The 16,494-nt window shown below is 50.2% G+C and overlaps 1 protein-coding gene across 3 annotated transcripts; it reads left to right on the top strand.

The window, feature by feature from the left end:
• The first annotated feature begins 965 nt into the window (after positions 1-965).
• Positions 966-15,204, top strand: ERLIN2 (ER lipid raft associated 2). Of its 3 annotated transcripts, none has more exons than XM_006201135.4 (12): positions 966-1,078; positions 2,266-2,387; positions 3,716-3,797; positions 4,920-4,966; positions 6,639-6,700; positions 6,811-6,936; positions 10,334-10,407; positions 10,542-10,600; positions 11,120-11,211; positions 12,080-12,169; positions 14,274-14,353; positions 14,676-15,204. In XM_006201135.4, the coding sequence occupies exons 2-12, from the start codon at positions 2,281-2,283 to the stop codon at positions 14,874-14,876; spliced, it is 1,020 nt and encodes a 339-aa protein (XP_006201197.1). In that variant the 5' UTR covers positions 966-1,078; positions 2,266-2,280; the 3' UTR covers positions 14,877-15,204. The 3 variants fall into 3 exon arrangements, with proteins under 3 accessions (XP_006201197.1, XP_031547385.1, XP_015092224.1); XM_031691525.2 differs by lacking the exon at positions 966-1,078 and adding an exon at positions 1,203-1,335 and having other exon boundaries at positions 14,676-15,000; XM_015236738.3 differs by lacking the exon at positions 966-1,078 and adding an exon at positions 1,524-1,860 and having other exon boundaries at positions 14,676-15,000.
• Positions 15,205-16,494: the final 1,290 nt, after the last annotated feature.

The raw sequence follows: 16,494 nt of genomic DNA, 5'->3' as shown, positions 1-16,494 counted from the left end.
AAATCTACACTTTCCTTTTCCTGCGTCCTAAATCTATCTGCCACCACCAGCTTGCCGTCTGCCCAGTGTAAAAGCGTTCCATGGAGTGAAGGATGTAATTAAGTGGACTCTTTCTCTTCTGTGAACAAAACTTCAGTGTGATGCCGCCGCCCCGTGAAGGCTGCAGTCTGGGAGACACAAAGCCTGGATGCTGGGCCTGGTTCCTCTGTGCCTTCCGCCTGTTACTGAGCACCTGAGCGCCCGGGATGTTGAGGGAAGGCGCAGTCCCCGGCCTCAGGGAACTTACAGTCTAGGCGAGGGATGCTGATATGCACCTTGCCCTGTGCGCGGCGGCAGGAGTTAAACTCCCTACGTTAAAACAGTTCAAAGCAGGCTTTCATGCACTGCTACCCTCCACCTCACTGAACCTAAATTTTGTTCACTCAAATTGAGATAATTCCTTCTTAATCTACTTTATGGTGCTGTGGGGACCTCAAAGGCCAAAGCTCCTAGAAAAGCATAAAGGGCAATTCAAAGTAGGGACTCTTGATTAGCGACGTAATGGTGCTAATCTGCTCATTTAAAGGATGTGTTTCATTCAGCGGAGCTACAGGAAAGCGGAGCAGAAGGCTGGAACGGTGGCAACTCGGCGGTACCTGCTCCAAAAAACAAACAAACAAAAAAAAAAAAAAACAGGCTTCGCCTAATGCAGAGGGAAATCCGGAGCAAACTCCAGAGTCAAAACCTCGGAGAGGGACACCTCGGTCCCAGCAGCCGCAGCCACTCGGGTCGTCCCCCGGGTCACTCTCCAGGCGCCCGCACCACCCCCACCCCCACCCCGGAAATCCCAGAACATGGTCCCGATCGCCCAGAACTAGTCTCGGGCGCCCCCTGGCGGCCAACCGCGGACACCGAGCGTTCGGAGCGCGGGGGCGGGGCCGGAGACCTAGGGAGGAGAGAGGGGTGTGATCTTCTCGCGTGAACTAATGGCGTCATCGAAGCGACGGGCCCGGAAGGAAGCAGCGTGCTGAGGGGTGTGGCGGTTTCTGCGGTTGCACTGGAGTTCGGACGAGTACGGAGCGCCTGGAGGGACAGCCTGGTACGCGGCCCCCGCCCCTTAGTGCGCGCGCTGGGCCTCGTTGTGGCTCCGGGCCGCAGCTGATCAGCGGTTCTCCCGGGGCCCCGCCACGGCATCCTCTCTCCCTCAGGAGAAGGGGAAGCCACCCCTTTCTGTCCCGTCTCTTCCTCGCGAGCTCCCGGCCGGGACCGAGCAGAGGCTCTTGGAGCCTCCAGCCCGACCCGAGGCTCCTGGGACTCTCAACCCTCTCTCAGAAGAGGGCAGGGAAGGAGCGCGAGGTGGGGAGGCGGTGACTTCGGGGAGGGAAGGGCTTTTGCAGAAAGGACGCAGCTGCTGATGGGTAGCTGGAGGCCGCACGGTAAAATAAGCGCCTCGCAGACGTCTGCGCCCGGGTTGCGTTAGACCCGGGAGGCAGAATCCGCGCCCTGCGCCGGGGGGCCCAGGCACGCCCGACTGGGAACCTCACTGTCAGTTACGGTAGTTTTTCCAAATCATTCAGTGTTCAGGGAATGAGTCTCTGGGTGCCAACTCTTTCGCGTCCTGGTGCCTGAATGCAGTCGGACCCAGGAGCCTAGAGCCTTCCAAGCTTGGGGAACCACCTTTCTCCTACCCATGGACTCGGGGAACCTGGCAGATGCAAAGAGCCAGTCAAGCATAAGGGAGGGAGTGTGGCTTCAGTGTTGCTCAGATCCCTGAGTCGTTTAGGAACGAAGGAATAACGGGAAAGGTGGATGAGAGGCCAGAGAATCCCGCCGTGGAACTCTGCTCGCATGCTGTCTCTGTCGCTCCAGCATCTGAAAGAAGTAAATAATGGTTTCCTTCGAAATGGCAGGCAATTAGGACTGGGAGGCTCTGACCAGAATTACATGGCCACAACTGCCTGTCGTTTGACATCCTCTGTAATTTGGGCCAACATGACTGCAGCTGCCTCTCTTCCCTTTTACTAATATGAGTGGCTCCAGTGACAGCACTTTCCTGTTCACAGGAAGAGAAGGCTGTGTTCTGAACGCTGCCCAGTTGGCACGGGTTCTCCCTTGGGCCACGGCTGTGTCTGGAGCCACCGCCTCTTGGAGGCGGTGGGGGATGTAATTCCACAGTTAAGGAACGGGAGTGTTGGCTGAGAACAAGGATGAATAGAGTTGTAGATCTAGAGGCCCCCTGCCCGCCTCAGTCAGACCGCACATGTTTTCCTCTATCTTTTTCCCCAGGGTAACCGTTCCCTGATGGCCCAGTTGGGAGCAGTTGTGGCCGTGGCTGCCAGTTTCTTTTGTGCCTCTCTCTTCTCAGCTGTGCACAAGATAGAAGAGGGGCATATTGGGGTGTATTACAGGTAAGGCAGCGACAGGGAGAAGCTGGCAACTTCCTATTAAGTGACTCTCTCTCCTAGTCAATGTTCAACAGACTCTATTGAAGAGCTGTGTTTGTATCTTGTTGAATAAGGGCGTCTTTTAGATTGAGCTTTTGCGTCAGTATGTGTCAGTGACCACAGGGAAGGGAATACACACACACACACACACACACACACACACACAAATATGTATCTAAATGTAAATATAAAACTTAGTAGTCTAAGTTCATGCCATGGATGGCAATTGATAAACGTGTACAGAGATTTAGAGACGAAACCTAAAGGCTGCCGTGCCTCTTGAAGATCACCTCTGAAATACTGTTTCCTCCTACTTCCCTCTGGGCATCTTGGTGCCAGGAGCTTGCCTTTGATGAGTACCAGTTCTTGATGGCAACTTGAGGAGATATGATTTGGACCTACTCTTTAAAATTAACATTTCAGAACAAATGAAAGAGCCTGCCGGTTGACTTGTGTCCATCAAGGCAGGCGCTAGGATAGTGGCTCTTAAAGTAACCCATTATGTCACTATTTTATTGCTCTCTTTTAAAAAAAAATGTGTCTTTGACTTAAATAACGTAAAGCAAAGAAGCATTTATAAATCTTGGGTTGCCTTCCTTTTAGTAGCCTTCATTACCTAAGTTTTTTGCTTTAAGTCTAAATGAACCCCTTCTTATATGTGCCCCGTGATGCTTTCTTCTGAATGCCGAGAGCAAGTTCTTAAAGTCTGATTGGGTTCCCCTCTCCCCTTTAATTATTTCTTCCCACCATCTGCTTAGATGTCCCCCAAAATGGCTTTTAATTTTATTATCATTTACGTATAACATGATTAGAAAGATAACTCTACTGTAAAAGTATATATATATTTAGATGGTTTGTAAAATGTCCGTGAAGTTATTCTTCTGGTTGCTCATGTCACAGGACTCCAACGTTAGCATCTATATTGGTCACTGTATCACTGAATTTACTGTCCTTATGGATTGCCACAAGCTCAACAGATGTGACAAAACAAAACTGCCCTCCTCTCTTATCTCAAGTAGAGCCAGAGATTCTACTGTCTTGATTCCGCTTAGTTCTATGTGCCAGTTTTTCTCGCTGCAAAAACCTGAGTGATAGTTTTAAGTTTTGCCATCAGGCTTCCTAGAATATGAGGGTCGAGCTGAGAGGAAGAAAGGGGTCTGTGAATGTGGCTTTGGCACATGTCACGCTATACTGAATGCTGATGGGGCCGGGGAGAAAGTGGGTCCAGACAGGACTGATGTAATAGGGACTTTTTGCTGAGCTGAGCCTGCCTCTGTCTCCCTCCTCTGCAGAGGCGGTGCCCTGCTAACGTCCACCAGCGGCCCTGGCTTCCACCTGATGCTCCCTTTCATCACATCGTATAAGTCTGTGCAGGTACTCTTGGCTCGTGGGGTCGGCTTGGACAACTGCAGATTTGGGGGTGGGGTGCTGATTGATGCATGATTTGGAATGATTTAGCCATTGGATGAGTGGATGAGTATAAAGAATCATTTCAGAGTAAGTCATATGTAATAGATGGACAGACAGACAGACAGACAGATAAAGAAGGAGGCTCAATGAGTCATCTTCTCTGGAATTTTACTTGATTGTTGAAAGAGCTGAATGGGGTCATTGCCTTGGCCACCAATCCCAGCTGAGAATCATTTTTTTCACTTCAAGACAAAGCCAGAGAAGAATCTGTTCTGAACGCGTAGAAGGAAAAGTAGGTTGTATGTGTCTGTGTGTTTTAAACCACAGGCTACTAAGATAGTTGGAAACAAAGCATGGTAATTTGGCTTATTTGAATTTGAGAGATGGGAACATAATTGAGGGGCGGGGGAAGAGGCTGAACTTGGTGAAGGGAAGTGGCATCTAAAGTGGGAGTAGAGTTAGTGATGATGGATCTAAAGCCGGGCTAAGTTAGACGAGCCGTCTCTGAAGTATGTCCAACTAAGAGGAAGAGGAAGATTTAGAAAGTGACTATTACGCTGACCTTGGGAAATGTCCTGGGGCACCTCCTCAGTGCTTGCCCCGTATGCCCCTTACTGTGCTATATGGTTTTCAAAGTGCATTCATGCACGGGATCTCATTGGAGTCCCAGGTCATCCTGAGGATGGGCTAAGCAGGTTTTATGGGCCGAGAGGTTAAATTAAGAATCTGTTGTTTCAAGACTAGCAAATGGAAGAGACAGAAGTAAGCGCAGGTCTTAGGACTCCTGATCCAGGGTCTTTTCTACCAAAGCATTCTTACTTGTTCCTTTGGTGGCTCATTTACAGCAAAGCCAGGGTAGGTACCTTTGTTTGATTTAGCCTCCAGCTCTGTAAGTGAGAGGAGTCAGTGGGGATGTTCACCTTTAACAGAGGCAAAGCTTAATACAAATAAATATTCAAGGACAAGGCTATTTAGGATTCCCCAAATAAGTCACTTTGGTTTTTTGTTTGTTTCTTTCTTTTTTTTTAAAGTCACTTTGTTTATCACTGCCCACCTTTCAGCACCTTCTGTCTCCCCTATTTCCAGACCACACTCCAGACAGACGAGGTGAAGAATGTACCTTGTGGGACGAGGTAAGGTGCCCAGTAACGCTGTTAAGCCCCAGTGACAGGCAGGGCTTCTGCTGCTGAGGAAGAGACAGGGAAAGGGGAAGCACCCCGTGGTGGTTTTACCGAGTTCGCTGCCCCCGAGCTCCCTGTGTTCCGAGCTGACGAGGTGGTGGAGTGCAGTAGAGAAGGTCACTGGAAGGGCCTTGAATGCCGTGATGAAGGCTTTTAGCAGATGAATGAACTGCTGGAGGAAGATAACTTTAGCACAACTAACTATGGAGAACTGTGGAAAGCAGGTCTGGGGTGACCTTAGGGGCAGGCAGTCCCAAGAGAGCATCAGTGTAGTGGTCCGACTGCAAAGTAAAGGAAGTCCGAACAGGACTAGAGTGACAAAGCACACCACGAGGAAGCGCTCGGCAAGTACAGGATCACAGCATCGCCCTGGGCAGCTGCCTGACCTCGTCACAGAGTCCTTGTATTTGGAGGAGACTTGGGTCGAAGAAGAGACTTCAAAGACATAAGCTAATGCAATGGTGAACCTGGATTAGAGCCTAATTCCAAAGTAACAGCTATAAAACACATTATGGAAAGTGTATTAGTCATCTTGGGCTGCCGGAACAGCACACCACAGAGTGGGCGGCTTAAACAACAGAAATCTAGTTTCTCATCGTGCTAGAAGCTCAGAGTCCAAGACCAAAGTGCCAGCAAGGCTGGTTTCTGCTGAAGCCTCTTTTCCTCGCCTGCAAGTGGCTCCCTTGCTGTGTCTGCTCCGGCCTCTCCTCTGCACATGTGTGGGGAGAGGAAGATCTCTGGGGTCGGCTCCTTCCCTTGACAAGTCCAGCTGGATCAGGGCCCCACCCTTATGACCTTATTTAACCTCCATTATCTCCGTAAAGGCCCTGACTCCAAACACAGTCACATTGAGGGTTAGAGTTTCCCCATGTGGATTCTGGAGAACACACAGTTCCGTCCATGCTGGGAACTTTGGGGGAATTTGAAGGACTGGGTGTTGGATGATAAGGAATCACTGCTCATTTTCTTAGGTTTAGGAATGCTATTGTGACTATGGGAGACTGTCACTATTCTTAGGTGACTGATGCTTGCCAAAGTATTGAAGGATAAAGTATCATGACTACAGCTTGCTTTGAAACGTTCAGGAAAAAAAAAAAAAGTAGATCAATCAATAGGTAAAATGTGAACAATTGTTAAATTTAGATGTTAGTATATGGGTGTTAGTTGTACCATTCTTTCAACTTTCCTGTATGTTTGAAAGTTTTTTGTAAAGAATATTGGCAGGGAAGGGGAAAAGCTGAACCAAAGCGATGGTGAAGACAGAATGAGAAATGGTGACCAGAAAATTCCACATTTTTAAGTTCTGAGAACTCCGTGACCTTTAGTCTTTTCCCTTTGATTGGTTGCTTTCATCAGAAGTCATTGCTGATTCAGAAGATGTGAACTCCTCTTTTCTTACCCCAAAAGAGTCCCTTTTTCCTTGTGGAGATATTTTTAAGACGCGTGATTCCTTGGGAGATTGTGCTAGAAGCTCAGAAGGTCTCCAGCCTGGAGATCCATGTGCCCGTAACCTCCCATGAACTCTCCTCCTTTTCTGCCGAGTCACACGCCCGCCACCACTCCTAGGAGAGGCACCATATTCCAGAGCTTTCCGGTGACCGCTTGTCTGTGCTTCCTCCCACAGCGGCGGCGTGATGATCTACTTCGACAGAATTGAGGTGGTGAACTTCCTGGTCCCACATGCAGGTACATTCTGGAAGTTTCTTCCCCCCACCCCCGCCCACTCTCCCCGGCGTGTCCCCCTCACCCCCACCCCACGTCTGTCCCAGCTTACTCTGAACCTCTCCTCCTCCCAGTGTACGACATAGTGAAGAACTACACAGCTGACTATGACAAGGCCCTCATCTTCAACAAGATCCACCACGAGCTGAACCAGTTCTGCAGTGTCCACACGCTGCAGGAGGTCTACATCGAGCTCTTCGGTAAGAAGGCCTCTCGTCCTGACCTGCCTGCTGCCCCTGCCGCCACGGGGCAGGCCGGGGACTAAGGGACCGGGAGTGGGGAAGAACTTAGTGCTCAGGAAGTGGGCGGTCGCACAGGGCCTTCCTGGGAGACGCTGATGACAGTGGAAGGAGGTTGCCAGAGTGGTCCAGCTCTGGGCGCAGGAGTCAGAGTGGATGGGAGGGCTCAGTCGGGCCTGAAGTGGAGGACCAGGATGGAAATGCGTCCCCACTGTCCCTGAGCATCGTTCTGTAGTGAAGATGGGGGTGGTTCTAGAACCTTAGAGATTACGCAGCCAGCCCAACATCCTCCTTTCAAGATTAGGAACCAAGGCCCAAAGGGAGAGCGTCCCAGAGGTGGCTGCTGGCCGAGCTGAAGCGAGTGCTAACCTCCCCTGGCTCTGCTTCAGCATTCTGTCCCCACGCCACCCTGGAGAAGGCACCTGGAGGAGGGGCACCCTGTTCGGGTGCTGAGAACAGCAGGAGTCACCTTTCATTCTCCAAGGAAGACAAAGACTGTAGCCCCTCGCAGTTTCTAGAACGTTTGTGAGTTTTGGTACTTGGTTTTTTTGTTTGTTTTCAACCCTGTACATGTAGAGATGAACAGGAAAATGCTTGAAACAAAAAGGACCCGTGTGCTTAAGCAGACACTTCCTGTCCTTTTTTCTGGTCCAAGTAAACACAGCCCGACTTCAGCAGCAAGGGAAGAAGGTGTTGCAGTCATAGTTACAGCTCTTTTGGGATAAAGTGTTTGGTTTAAACGTGTACCTGGGAGCGCTCTAGTAGCCAGCGCTAAAAACAAACCACCTCTGCAGCCAGTGGTATGATTATTCTTGACACCAGAGCTGGACAGTGGTTTCTCCCAGGAGTCTTCATCAAAAGGCCCCTGAGTGAGAACATCCTGCAGAGTAGACAAAGGACGAGTCATCGGTGATGCCAGTCATCTTTCTTTTTTTTTTCTTTTCTTTTCCATTATGGTTTATTACAGGATATTGAATATAGTTCTCTGTGCTGTACAGTAGGACCTTGTTGTTTATTTTATACATAGTAGCGTGTATCTGTTAATCCCAAACTCCTAATTCGTCCCTCCCCACCCCTGCTCCCCTTCGGTGACCATAAGTTTGTTTTCTATGTCTGTGAGTCTGTTTCTGTTTTGTTAATAAGTTCCTTTGTATCATATTTTAGATTTCACATATAAGTGGTATCATATGGTATTTGTCTTTCTCTCTCTGACTTACTTCACTCAGTATGATCATCTCTAGGTCCATCCATGCTGCTGCAAATGGCGATACAAGTGATGTTAATTAAGCAAACGGCCTGTTGCACTGTGTTTCAGATTTGGGAAATCATCAGAGGCCCTTATAGCTTTTCTGCAGTAGAAAATGAATCTAAATTCACTTTGTAAGCTTTGAATTCTTTTACTGAGTTTGGATTCAGTGTGCTTTTAAGAAAAATCGGGTAAATTTGCTGGGGTTTTTTTTTTTTAACCTCAAACTGATAGAACTTTATAAAATATTAGTTTTCTCTCTAGCCACTGTTTTAGAACTTGTGCCATTAAATGAATTATTTGAAAGCATTTGAAACAACCAAGGACAAAAGATCTCTAATTTCCATGAAGAGAGAATCAGGATGTGAAATTGTTTTGCATTAGAAAACTTCTCACTGTCTCACAGATGAACTTGGCAGCTTAGAGAAATGTAGCTTTTCATGTACAAAGGAGCCGGGGAAGTGCGTCTGCTCTGAGATGTTTTTCTTTTTAAAGTTTGTTCTTGTCAGCAAGCACCGTTCTGCTTAGAATCCATTTGCATCTGCAAAGGAGAAGCTCGATCCTGTTCCTTGAAGGATCTGGTCCCCTCCTGTCAGGACTCAGAGCCCTGACCTTCATCTTGACTGCAGCTGCCATCACTGCTGACTGCAATGCGTCCTCTTTGCCCATTTTATAAAAATGTCACCCAGTACTTGTTCAGAAGTTTATCTGAAGAACCTCTTTGTGTTAATAGGCATTTATCAGCATAATTGTCCCATATAAACAGCTTAGTACTGGTGTCACTTTGGTAGTAAACCAACCTGTGAAATATTTCTTCCAGGTTTTCCTAGAAAGTTGCTAGGCCAGGGTCACAGGTTTCTGCCTTGACTCGGATATAATTTGGTCTGAGAAGCAACTGTGTTATTACTTTATGGAGGGCACAGGCCCCCTCACTTAAAGTTTGGTTGGCCTCCTGTTCACAATAGACACCATGGAATGGAGTGTTTACCTCCAGCTGTCAAATTGTGAGCCCCGGGTGGGGTGCGGGGTGCTACCTTTATGGGCCTTTCTCGGTGCCGAGAGGCTCATGAGAGCACGTCCAGTGTGTAAAACATTCAAACCCCTGCTTAGTGATACGACGGTCGAAGAGAGCACTGTTTGAAATCCTAACCATCAAAGCACAGTCATTCAACAGCTTCCTTATTTTGGCCACTCACTGGCTTGAGCACATCGCTGGACGCCGAGGGCCTCGGTCTGGACGTCTGTAAAAGGCAGGAGTTAGACTCGCTGTTCGGCAGAGGCTCCTGGTTCGGCCCCGGTGACCAAGAATGGTCATTTAAAGCAGATGGCAGCTGACAGTGAGGGAGGTGGTTCCGATTCGATGACCCAACTCAGTTTTGTGGTGGCCTTTTCTTGGGCCCTTCCAGGGTCTTACTGAGGGTCTCACGGGCGGGGGGCAGGGAAGGGCAGGCCCGGCCAGAGAAGGCAGTCTCGGTGCTGCTGTTCTGGGATCGCAGCTTGAGGGGGCGGTCAGTTATCTCTCTGCCTCTGCTTGTTCTCAAAACGACTCACCTGTGGATTCCAGACAAAGGAACAGCATCAAACAGGACATCAGAGGACCTGGGCTCGTTTCTGGGACTGGAAATTGTCATTTTCCCCTCGTGTGATTTGATGGAGGTCCTACAGGCATTGGTCCTCCTCGGGGCTTTCCTTGACATCAGAGTGTTTCTCTTCTAGAAACTTGTAAAATAACTAGATTTCATGTGCTTGGCTCTTTTCAAAATACCTAACGTGGCCCTTCCACCTTCCATCTTCATGAAAGTTGGGTGCACACCTTCTCTTTTGCTGACTGAAGAAATGTGCTAGTTTTAAAGCTCAGTTCCCGTTTGGAGGCCACAGGGAAGGACGTCCTCGAGCCTGGCTCATGAAGCGGGACTGCACAGGCCTCCGCTGTGAGTCTTGCAGGGGCTCGTTAGGTGCCTGGGCTCGGATGAGCGCCCTGCGTTGGGAGGACCTTTTGCCTGTAGGTGCATTTTTGAGTTGGTGCTCCCTTGGCTTGTACTCTGCCCCCATCCTTCCCTCCACCCTGCCTAGAAAGTGTCACAGCTCCTTTTCTGTCTTTCTTGACTTCAGATCAGATTGATGAAAATCTCAAACTGGCCTTGCAGCAGGACCTGACCTCCATGGCCCCTGGGCTCGTCATCCAAGTAAGCATGGCTGTGGTGGGAGCGCCCCCTCTCCCGGGGGACGGCCCACCTGTGCAGGAGGGGCACAGACCAGTGATAGCCGGTCCCTCAGCACCCTCACCTCCCCATCAGGTGCTGTTTTTATCCTTCTCCAGGCTGTGCGGGTGACAAAACCCAACATACCCGAGGCCATCCGCAGAAACTACGAGCTGATGTGAGTGTGCCCTCTGCCCCTCTCCCGCCTCCCACTCATCCCACCCCAGGGGTATCCAACACTCTGCCAGGCTGCTAGTCCCCTCTTGAGTGTCTGTCACAGCCCACTGGCCTGCAGGATGGAGAGGGCATGTCAGCACACTCACCTGGGCTCTGTGACTGTGATTGAGAGCCTCAGAGCAGGGATGCTTTTAAAAGGGCCAGGGGGCCTCCTGTGTGCTTCATGGCTCGTGCCAAAGAAGACTGGAGGGAAAGGTGCCTCAGTGGGCAGGCAGGGGCCTTTTCCTCAAGTAAATCCTGCTCTATTTCCCACAAACGAATCTGGGAGGAAAGGGAGGTCCATGTGACTGTCTGTAGCATATCAGCTTTAACCTTGGACCTGAAACAGGCTTCCAGGAGACAGGAAGAAATCCCAGTTGGCCTCCCTCGGCAGGAGAGTTGGGCTTTTCCAGGGAACGGTGGAGTTCTGCAGAAACTTACCCTCAGCAGCCTCACAGCAGCACCCTTTTCTCCCCTCCAGGGAAAGCGAGAAGACAAAGCTGCTCATTGCGGCCCAGAAGCAGAAGGTGGTGGAGAAGGAGGCGGAGACCGAGCGGAAGAAGGCCCTCATTGGTCTGCATGTGCTTCTGGGATCCCTTTCGGGGCCAAGGGGCTGGGGAAGGGGGCAAGACTCGAGGAAGCGTGGCCCATGGCCCTCCGAACCCCTGCCGTACGCAGGGGCGGCTTTCCTAGTCCCAGAAGCAGAGCTGGAATTGTCAGATCACGGCCGGGGTCGTGAGTTTGAGTTTCCGCGTAGCTCTTAAATGAAAGGAGGCCAGCCTGTTCATTCGTCACTCACAGTAGTGAGAACACTTATTTAGCCCTTCCTTACTCTGAGCCGAGGCTTTTCTAAGCACTTGTATGTGAACTAGCTCGCTCTTCACAGCCCCTGGGTGAGAAAGTCACCATCATTCACCTCATTTTACTGAGCCAAAGCACAGCAAGGTTAAATTACTTGCCCAAGGTCACATGGCAAGTATGTGGCAGAAGTGGCGTTCAAATCCAGGGACTCTGCTCCCAAACCTGGGTTCTTCACCACTGCACCCAGCTGTCAGCCACAAACCCAGCTACTTCCTGAGGGAGGCAGCAGGAGGAAACTTGTTAGGGAGTACCGTGATCCTTAAACTACTCCTTTGGGAGACATGCCCTGTGACTTAGGAGCGAGGTCAGGGTTTGCTCCTGGCTGTCACCCTCTGATGTAGGGCTCCTCCCTTGGGCCCAGGTCTCCCTCATTCCTGTCTCGTGCTGCTGCCGAGGTCCTGTGCTCACTGTGCATTCCCTCTCTGCCCCATGGGCCTCCGTGCTGCCCTCTGGGCCAGTGGCTCTTCACCAGAGCTTGCGCAGCCCTCTGCATAAGGGACGTGGATCAGGCAAAAGGTGCAGTGTAGTCAACCTTTTGACATATCAGGGCGCTAAGCCTTTGTCCACCTTGTTAATACAGAGGCAGAAAAAGTGGCTCAGGTGGCAGAGATCACCTACGGGCAGAAGGTGATGGAGAAGGAGACGGAGAAGAAGATCTCGGAAATCGAAGGTGAGCCAAAGTGAACTTCACTCCTGCCTTTCCCTCCGACCCCACTCTGAGGCCAGGGGATGGGAGAGTCATTTCCTTGGCTCTGTAACCTGCTCTAAGATGTCATGACTTCTTTGGAACATCACTTGTTCTCTGTGTGCTGACTCGAGTTTGGGGGAGAGTCGAGCCAGGCTGGCATTCATATTCCACTTCCGAGAGATTCATTCAGTCAACAAACGTTAGCTGAGTGCCCTCAAGACCCTTATGCGAGGCTTAAGAGAAGGGAACCCTCGTGGGCCCTGCTGTCTTGAGCTCACAGTCTGGCATTGGGAGGAAACCAAGGAGCGAGGTCAGAACAGCAGCTCTCTCCCTCCTGCCTTGCCCTCCCGCTCCTGGAATTCCGTCAAGACCGTGGCTTTGGCCTCTTAAGTCTGCTCTCAGATCCCCATGGTAGTTAAGCAGGGTGTGAAGCAGACACTTTTTCAGCACCAACAACCCAAGCTGGAGAGAAGCATTTTCTTTGCCAGCTTTTCTTTTTTCTCACCTCTTTTCATTGGAGCATAGTCAGTCTCCAGTGTTGTGTCAATTTCTGGTGTAGAGCACTGTGCTTCAGTTATACATGGACACACACATACTCGTTTTCATATTCTTTTTCACCGTTTGCCAGCTTTTCTGAACATGACTCACGTTCAGTTCCCTGCCCCTCAGCCCTCATCTCATTCCCACCACCCATATTCTGCTCCAGGGGGTACCTTAAACGGAGCAAATCAGACAACAGAAATGGGACCTCCAGGCCCAGCTTCAGGTGACGAGTGCTGTGTCCAGTCACAGCACGATGGGGCCTGTCGGGCTTTGTAGCAGCTCCTCGTTGGGGAGCCCTTAGCAGAGCAACATATGTTTATTTCTTATAAATACGGGTCATCAGGTGCCAAAACCAGTTGAGTTGGCCTCCAGCAGCCAGAGCCTCAACCAGCCTGCAGGCTCCTCCCACCCAGGGCCCTGCTGAGGGTGCAGTGGGAACCCACCCACAGACCCAGCTTCTGCTACAGGTGTCACTCCCACGAGGCTGGCCTCATTCCCAAGGCCAAGGAGTCAATATCAAAAATTTTGTGTCAGTTTGACCGAAAGCTGGTCTCAGCACATTAAGGAAGTGTATTGCTTGCATACTAGAAGCTTAAATAGGTCTTAACCCCATAGAAAACAAACTTATGGTCACCAAAGGGGAAGAGGAGGGTAAGTTTGAGGTTAGCAGATAAAAACTAATGTATATAAAATGGATAGACAACAAGGTCCTACTGTATAGCACAGGGAACTACATTCATTATCTTATAATAAGCTACAATGAAAAAGAATATATATATTCAGTTTATATATATATATATAAACTGAATCACTTTGCTGTACACCAGAAACCAATACAACATTGTAAATCAACTATACTTCCATAAAAAAGTATAAATAAAATAAATAGGTCTTAACCCAAATAGGTGTTAGTCTGGACCACGACCTGTAATTCCCTTAGAGTTGTGCCAGCTTAACCACCGTAAATGAGAACCTTTTTGGAATGACTGATGGAAACGAAAGGGAAATGAAGTTGGAGAGGGGCTGAACTGTTTTGTTTATGGCGGTCGGTTTTAGGACAGATCTGCCTCTGGACAGATCTGCCTCTGGCCGTGTCCGGAGCCTTCTTTGGGCTTCTCTTGCTTTTGCTGAGAGTACAAAAGAGTCGAGGTGGAGAGCTCAGAGCCTGAAGGTTGAGGTGGGGGTCCCACCCCACTCCTCCCAGGCACAGAGCTACCACAGGAGTAAACAGGTAGAAAGAGGACGTGTCTCTGGGTGGCAGTGCCTTTCTCGACGATGCTGTCAAAGAAGACATGGTCGGGCACAGCCACAGACTTGCTCAGAGCTTGTCTCCACCGCAGTCAGAAGCTGTCTTTTGGTTGATTTTCACAACAGCTTGCGAAACTGGAAAAAAATGCCTTTTTCCCAGTTTCATCCATGAGGAAATCAAAGCACAGAGTAATAAGAGCCATCTGCCTGAGGTCACAGAGGCAGTCGGGGAAGGTGGCCGGGCGCAGCCTGCTGATCACCTCGGCGCTTCAATGTACTGTATTCTTCCCTTAAGATGCCGCGTTCCTGGCCCGGGAGAAGGCGAAGGCGGACGCCGAGTGCTACACGGCCATGAAGATAGCCGAAGCGAATAAGGTAAGCCCAGCGCCGCCTGTGGGGAGGGGTGTCTCTGGGTCTGGGCCTACACTGCCTGAGAGTCCCTGGTGTCCAAGACCACCGCCCCGCAAGCCCCTTATGGCCGGAAGTGAGGAGGACCCCTGTGCTGTGTGGGCCAGGGCCTTCCCTTGTGTCTTACCTGGGCCTTGATAGTTTAATTTTGGTGTTAAACACAGAAATCCCTAAAATTCTCGTGGTTCTCACCTTGAGGAGACCCTCCCTGGGAAAAGCGAAGGGGCGCCACCCACAATTTCCCAAACCTGGCCCCACAGATGTCTTCTGTCCTTTTGTTTCCTTGCAGCTGAAGCTGACCCCGGAGTATCTGCAGCTGATGAAATACAAGGCCATCGCTTCCAACAGCAAGATTTACTTTGGCAAAGACATCCCTAACATGTTCATGGACTCTGTTGGCGGCCTGGGCAAGCAGTTTGAGGGGCTCGCTGACAAGCTGAACTTTGGCTTAGAGGGTGAGCCCTCGGAGGCGGACGCTGAGGAGAACTGAATGTTTCTGGACACTCAGAGAGATCTTTATTTTTTACTGATGAACCAGGATGCCCCTCCCTTCCACCCAACCTTCTTTGACTCTCTTCCATGTGCCATGGCGAAAAAAGAAGACACGGACTTAAGTCTATTCCCCTTCCTGGGAAGGGAGGGCAGGGATTGGTGATTTGGGGTTTTATTCAGGTAAGTAGGTGATATGACTTCTGTTGAGATTTGTGAACCCTGGGTTAGACCTTTGACCTCCAGATCCTGATTTTCGCCCTTTTGAAGCTGGCTTAATTAGGGATGCTGTCAAGGAGGAGCAGGAGAAATACAGGGTGTTGCCTCCAGGTGATTTGATTTCCCTTCTTTGGGAAAAGGTAGTCCAGTGCTCTCATCCTGCCTCCAAGGTGGGAGATGCCTGTGGGGGAGGCTCAATGACTGAGCAAATGCGAGCTTGTAAGTTTGCCAGCAGGGCCCTCGAGAATGCTGGCTTTCCCAGCGTTGCTGTCGGTGCAGACGTGAGCTGCCACAGAGCTGCGCTTTCTGGCAAGGAAGATCTGGTGCTAGGTTTTGCGAGCTTTTCTACACACCGGCCTCGTGGCCCCAGGGCTTGAAGAGTGGTGGCTTCTGACTCCATTGCCCAGAGTCAGGGTTTGGTCACCACCACACAGTTCTTTTTAAAACTTTTCACCTATTCTGCAAGTTGGTGTTTTCTCCTCTTAACCTGTTCATTGGTTCCGCTCAGCGTCAAGAAGATGGAACAAAGAACTCAAGTGTCTTCAGAGCTGTTGAAGTGGAACCATGGTATCCATTAGCCACTGAGCACCTGTTTGGCAAATAATGTGTGTTCCTTGGAATCAAGTGTCTCTTCATGTTGAGTAGCTTCTCTGGGGGAGGAAGAAGGGTCATCCAAAAGAGTTCCCAGTCACAATGTCTATGGCTCGTGCTGGGAGTTCGTCTGACATAGCGACCGAAGGAAGCCCATTCTCTACGTGGTACGTGTCTTGAAACCTCAGGCTCCCAGCTCCCACACGGGGGTCACACTGAGTGTGAAATCTCTAGGGACAGCTGTGTGGGTGCAGGTCAGAGTTCACGCCCGAGTCCCTGTGTTAGAGTGGCTGCATCAAAATCCATTCAAATGTTTTTCCATTACTAACTAGGAGATCTGGATGGGGAAAGCAAACATGAAGAAAAGGTTTTCTTATGTCCTGAAATTGGAGGCGGGGTGGGTACCAGATTGCTAAGTGGATGGACTTGCCTGCGCGTCGGGATTGGCTGTGACAGGCTCCGGCGTGGGACGTGTTACTAGCTTTGTTATCAGCTGTCCCCACCGCCGTACCCCTCTTCCCTCTTCCCTCGGGGAAACTCTGAGTGGAACTTTCTGGCACAGATTGCCATCTCATTTTCAGTCCCACGCCCAGACTTCTGACTTATCAAATGGCCCCATAAGTTGAGCCAGCTTGCTCCTAAGTAGCACGAGGCTCGTTGGGAGCTCAGGAAGCATTCAGCCTGACCAGGAAGAAACAAAGGGTTAACTCCTCTCAGTTTAGATGTGGCCCTGCTCTGGTCTGATTTCTGAGACTTAGAATTCTCAAACCACTGGTCACACTTTGTGCAGGCAGCCGAATGTTCCTGGG

Source organism: Vicugna pacos, chromosome 26, assembly GCF_048564905.1.
Source record: "Vicugna pacos chromosome 26, VicPac4, whole genome shotgun sequence".
NCBI classification, from domain to species: domain Eukaryota; kingdom Metazoa; phylum Chordata; class Mammalia; order Artiodactyla; family Camelidae; genus Vicugna; species Vicugna pacos.
The sequence above is the reverse complement of the archived record's forward strand: the minus strand, read 5'-3'. Positions and strand labels throughout refer to the sequence as shown.